The 6338-nt window shown below is 44.3% G+C and overlaps 1 protein-coding gene across 3 annotated transcripts in view; it reads left to right on the plus strand.

Annotated features, from left to right (window-relative positions):
- Positions 1-2391, plus strand: part of acsf2 (acyl-CoA synthetase family member 2) — a 33208-nt gene extending 30817 nt beyond the window's left edge. For all 3 annotated transcript variants that reach the window (XM_035749303.2, XM_035749294.2, XM_035749288.2), the window contains exons 12-16: positions 294-445; positions 542-683; positions 787-897; positions 995-1063; positions 1529-2391. In XM_035749303.2, coding sequence (XP_035605196.1) covers positions 294-445; positions 542-683; positions 787-897; positions 995-1063; positions 1529-1579 — 525 coding nt within the window. In that variant the 3' untranslated portion in view covers positions 1580-2391. The remainder of the gene's footprint in view (positions 1-293; positions 446-541; positions 684-786; positions 898-994; positions 1064-1528) is intronic.
- The last annotated feature ends 3947 nt before the right edge of the window (positions 2392-6338 follow it).

A 6338-nucleotide genomic window follows, 5' to 3' on the forward strand; every position in this document is an offset into this window, starting at 1 on the left:
ATGACTGGAAGTCTATCTGTTACCATAGACTTCCACTCATTGGGCTAACACTAGTTAGCGTTGGCTCGCAAAACGACCTCTAACCTCCTTCATACTGAACGCAGAGACATAAAAATGGCATCCACAAGTTCACCTGACTTTCCATTCCCCAAAATCCTGAACTGTCCCTTTTTAAGCATGACATGTCTTATCCACATAGGCAGAACTGCTGGGAGCATTGATTTGTATTATCGTAATGGTAACTGACTGCAGTAGAGTCGCACTCTATTGTGCTCATCACTGCTGTTCCTTAGGCTAAGGTAGTTGACCCTGGCTCTGGTCAGCTCGTGCCTCTCGGGATATCAGGAGAGCTGATGATCAGGGGCTACTGTGTAATGCTGGAGTACTGGGGGGATGTCGCCAAGACAGACGAGTGCATTGCCAAAGACCGCTGGTATAAGACTGGGTGAGTGGACAGGTCTGGTCCCATACACCTCCCCAAAACGCTGATGTCTCAACTTTGACTTATGCGTCATACATGTGTCCTTATACCCATATGCAGTGACATCGCCAGCCTGGACAAGTATGGCTACTGTCGCATCGAGGGTCGAATCAAGGACATGATCATCCGAGGAGGGGAGAACATATACCCAGCTGAGATTGAGCAGTTCTTACACACCCACCCTAAAGTCCAGGAGGCACAGGTGAATTCTCAATCCGTTTGTTTATATATGCTTGAACAGAAGCAGAAGGATCGTTTTCTAGGGAAATGACTGCTAATGTTGTTTCTTTCTCGCTCTCCATCAGGTGATTGGAATAAAGGATGAGCGTATGGGAGAGGAGGTGTGTGCCTGCCTCAAGCTGAAGGCGGGACAGGATTGCAGTGCAGAGGACATTAAAGCTTACTGCAAGGGAAAGGTGAGAGATTGAATGAAAGAAAGGTTCTGCCACATCCTGCTGTGGCTAGCCTAAATCCTTGAAATGTACTGTTATTCTGTTTCTTCTTTCCCCTCAGATTGCTCATTTCAAGATCCCACGCTATGTAACATTTGTGAATGACTATCCGCTCACAGTTTCAGGAAAGGTAATCTCTCAAACCATATACTCTTACTCAAAGCTAAGCTGACATGCCCCATAATGTATGTTTCTACATGAACGCTGACCAACATTTTGTTTTGTATTTGTTTATACAATTCTGAAGACATAATCAGGAAGCCTAAGTAATTGTCAGAGACAAATTAGTTTTGAACAGTCCATTGCATAAACTGTATGTTCCTCGTGGTCCTCAGTCTCGCTCAAGACACTTCAAAACCATTTAGAAATGGAGAGTCATTTGAGTAGCCCAGTCCCCCTCTGTCTCTAGACAGAAGGAAACGGAGCTATTAAGCAGTCTGCACGCAGCAGTCCTGCTAAACACATTCAGAGGGCGTTATGTTGGAGGGAGTCACGAACCACCACGGCTGTCTGGTCGATCTGAGAAACCACCCTGACATAAAACACTGTATTTAATACAAAGACTTATTCTCTCCTTTTTAAATTCCTCTTTCAGATCCAGAAGACCAAACTGCGTGTGCAGACAGAGAAGTTTCTGGGACTGTAAGGAGAGAAAGTCAGGCTAGACATGGTGGCTCATATCTTCCGACGCATGGCATATGTTTTCGCTCCACTCTGCCAAAGCACCTGCTGAAATCAGTCATTATGGCTGAATTTATACAGGCAGCCCAATTCTTATCTTTTATCCACTAATATATTTTTTTAAAGAGCTAATGTGAAAAGATCTCATGTGATTGGTCAAAAGACCAATAATTGGAAAATATATCTAAATTGGGCAGCCTAAGGGCTGAAGATCCACTTTACAGAGCGATTGACAATTAAAGGCAATGTTCCCGCAGTCACGGAGGCTGCATTCACAGTAAACACAGAAATGACCTTTCAATTTTAAACGTGGATCTTCCGCGATATGGATTGAATGCAGCCTTAAGTGCCATCATTTGTGCCTTGTTTAGTGCAAACCTTTTTGCAGAATCCATTGGACTAATGCTATGTTTTAGCAGGCACAGTTTAACAGGAAAGCGAAGCCATGTATAGCAGTCAGCTAAACACTGACAGCCAAATGATTTTACTGTATTTCTAGGACCGATCATGTAATTGTGACAGCCTTGAAACCACCTCATCAATCTATGACTCGGAGCTCTATTCAGTCTGTAAAATTGAAGCGTTACAGATTCCGCGATTTATCAAATCTAAAAGGTAATTTCCAATTGAGCCGACATCTGCAGGGTTTAACGCTGAAGAGGGAACGTTGCCTTTACATTTCAGTGAAGCTGTACTTCGGCGACGCAGATCGAATAGCGTCCTTATATTACAGCTGCCTATATGTCAAAATAAAAATCATGTACCTTACCATTAAAAGTTGGGCGTAGGTGTCTGTGTTTTTGTTGGGAGGACAGAAGCCGTTAGCTTTTCCATTGATCTCAGTGGCAGGTGGATGGCTGTTAAGCCTTTGGAAAGCCTCTCAAACACACCTATAGAAGCATGCAGACACACAGCTGGATAAGATTTCCACTCAGGTTTTGTTTTTCCAGGATACCTATCCTCTGCACCCAACACTTGTCTGAGCCAGGTATGCAGTATTTCTGGATGAGAAACCCAGACGCTGCCCTGCCAGAGGGCCAAGAAGATCAGATGCAGCCTACTTGAGACCTGCTAGTCAAATACTTGAATGCCAAATGGAAAATACAGTGGCAAGAAAAAGTATGTGAACCTTTCGGAATTACCTGGATTTCTGCATAAATTGGTTATAAAATCTGATCTTCATCTAAGTCACAACAATAGACAGTCTGCTTAAACTAATAACACATGTGTCTTTATTGAACACACCATGTAAACATTCAGTGTAAGGTGGAAAAAGTATGTGAACCCTTGGATTTAATAACTGGTTGACCCTCCTTTGGCAATAAACCAAACGTTTTCTGTAGTTGCGGATCAGACCTGAACAACGTTCAGGAGGAATTTTGGACCATTCATTTTTACAAAAACTGTTTCAGTTCAGCAATATTCTTAGGATGTCTGGTGTGAACCGCTCGAGGTCATGCCACAGCATTTCAAAATCAGGTTGAGGTCAGGACTGACTGGGCCACTCCAGAAGGTGTATTTTTTTCTGTTGAAGCCATTCTGTTGTTGATTTACTTCTGGGTTTTTGGTCGTTGTCCTGTTGCATCACCCAACTTCTGTTGAGCTTCAATTGTCTAGCTGTATCTGAATCCTGGCTTAGGAAGACCACCAAAAACCTTAATCTCCATTCCTAACTATAACATTTTCTGACAAGATAGAACTGCCAAAGGGGGCGGTGTTGCAATTTACTGCAAAGATAACCTGCAGAGTTCTGTCTTACTATCCAGATCGGTACCCAAACAATGAGCTTCTACTTCTAAAAATGTACCTTTCCAGAAACAAGTCTCTCACCGTTGCCGCTTGCTATAGACCACCATCTGCCTCCAGCTGTGCTCTGGACACCATATGTGATTTGATTGCCCCCCATTTATCTTCTGAGCTCGTGCTGCTAGGTGACCTAAACTGGGACATGCTTAACACCCCGGACATCCTACAATCTAAGCTTGATGCCCTCAATCTCACACAATTTATCAATGAACCGAACCTACCAGATATAACCCCAAATCCGTAAACACGTGCACCCTCATAGATATCATCCTAACTAACTCACCCTCCAAATACACCTCTGCTGTTTTCAACAAAGATCTCAGCGATCACTGCCTGCATCCGTAATGGGTCTGCGAGCAAACGACCACCCCTCATCACTGTCAAACTCTCCCAAAAACACTTCTGCGAGCAGGCCTTTCTAATCGACCTGGCCGGGTGATCCTGGAACGACATTGACCTTATACTGACACTAGAGGATGACTGGTTATTCTTTAAAAGTGCCTTCCTCACCATCTTAAATAGGCATGCCACATTCAAAAAAATGTAGAACCAGGAATAGATATAGCCCTTGGTTCACTCCAGACCTGTCTGCCCTTGACCAGCACAAAAACATCTTGTGGCGTTCTGCATTAGCATCGCATGATATGCAACTTTTCAGGGAAGTTAGGAACCAATATACACAGGCAGTTAGAAAAGCCAAGGCTAGCTTTTTTAAACAGAAATTTGCATCCTGCAGTACAAACTCAAAGTTCTGGGACACTGTAAAGTCCATAGAGAATAAGAGCACCTCATCCCAGCTACCCACTGCTCTGAGGCTAGGAAACACTGTTACAACCGACAAATCCACTATAATTGAGAATTTCAATAAGCATTTCTCTACGGCTGGCCGTGCTTTCCACCTGGCTACCCCTACCCCGGTCAACTGCCCGGCACCCTCCACAGCAACCCACCCAAGTCCCCACCATTTCTCCTTCACCCATATCCAGATAGCTGATGTTCTGAAAGTGCTACAAAATCTGGACCCCTACAAATAGCCGGGCTAGACAATCTGGACCCTCTCTTAAATTATCTGCCGAAATTATTGCAACCCATATTATTAGCCTGTTCAACCTCTTTCGTATCGTCTGAGATTCCCAAAGATTGGAAAGCTGCCGCGGTCATCCCCCTCTTCAAAGGGGGAGACACTCTAGACCCAAACTGCTACAGACCTATATCTATTCTACCCTGCAGCTTTTAAGGTCTTCGAAAGCCAAGTTAACAAACAGATTACTGACCATTTTGAATCGCACCGTACTTTCTCCGCTATGCAATCTGGTTTCCGAGCTGGTCATGGGTGCACCTCAGCCACGCTCAAGGTCCTTAACGATATCATAACCGCCATCGATAAGAGACATTACTGTGCAGCTGTATTCATCGACCTGGCCAAGGCTTTCGACTCTGTCAATCACCACATTCTTATTGGCACACTCAACAGCCTTGGTTTCTCAAATGATTGCCTCGCCTGGTTCACCAACTACTTCTCTGATAGAGCTTAGTGTGTCAAATCGGAGGGACCGTTGTCCAGACCTCTGGCAGTCTCTATGGGGGTGCCACAGGGTTCAATTCTCAGGCTGACTCTTCTCTGTATACATCAATGATGTCGCTCTTGCTGCTGGTGATTCTCTAATCCACCTCTACGCAGACGACACCATTCTGTATACTTCTGGCCCTTCTTTGGACACTGTGTTAACTAACCTCCAGACGAGCTTCAATGCCACACAACTCTCCTTCCGTGGCCTCCAACTGCTCTTAAACGCAAATAAAACTTAATGCATGCTATTCAACCAATCATTGCCCGCACCTGCCCGCCCATCCAGCATCACTACTCTGGATGGCTCTGACTTAGAATACGTGGATAACTACAAATACTTAGGTGTCTGGCTAGACTGTAAACTCTCCTTCCAGATTCACATTAAGCATCTCCAATCAAAAATGTAATCTAGAATGGGCTTCCTATTTCGAAACAAAGCTTTCTTCACTCATGCTGCCAAACATACCCTCGTAAAACTGTCCATCCTACCGATCCTTGACTTCGGCGATGTCATCTATAAAATAGCCTTCAACACTCTACTCAGCAAAATGGATGTAGTCTATCACAGTGCCATCCGTTTTGTCACCAAAGCCCCATATACTACCCACCACTGCGACCTGTACGCTCTCGTTGGCTGGCCCTCGCTTCATACTCGTCGCCAAACCCACTGGCTACAGGTTATCTACAAGTCTCTGCTAGGTAAAGCCCCGCCCTATCTCAGCTCGCTGGTCACCATAGCAGCACCCACTCGTAACACATGCTCCAGCAGGTATATCTCACTGGTCACCCCCAAAGCCAATTCCTCCTTTGGTCGCCATTCCTTCCAGTTCTCTGTGGCCGCTGACTGGAACGAACTGCAAAAATCACTGAAGCTGGAGATTCCCATCTCCCTCACTAGCTTTAAGAACCAGCTGTCAGAGCAGCTCACAGATCACTGCACCTGTTCATAGATGGGCTGTCTACCTCATTCCCATACTGTATTTATTTATTTATTTAGCTCCTTTTGCACCACAGTATCTCTACTTGCACATCCATCTTTTGCACATCTACCATTCCAGTGTTTAATTGCCATATTGTAATTACTTCGCCACCATGGCCTATTTATTGCCTTAACTCCCTTATTTGACCTTATCTGCACTCACTGTATATAGACTTCATTTTCTTTTTTTTCTACTGTATTATTGACTATGTTTTGTTAAGTCCATGTTTAACTCTGTTGTATGTGTCGAACTGCTATGCTTTATCTTGGCCAGGTCGGAGTTGCAAATGAGAATTTGTTCTCAACTAGCTTACCTGGTTCAATAAAGGTGAAATATAAAATAAAATATTAAATTGGCGGACAGCCTTA

The sequence above is a fragment of the Oncorhynchus keta genome, chromosome 3, assembly GCF_023373465.1.
Source record: "Oncorhynchus keta strain PuntledgeMale-10-30-2019 chromosome 3, Oket_V2, whole genome shotgun sequence".
Classification (NCBI taxonomy): domain Eukaryota; kingdom Metazoa; phylum Chordata; class Actinopteri; order Salmoniformes; family Salmonidae; genus Oncorhynchus; species Oncorhynchus keta.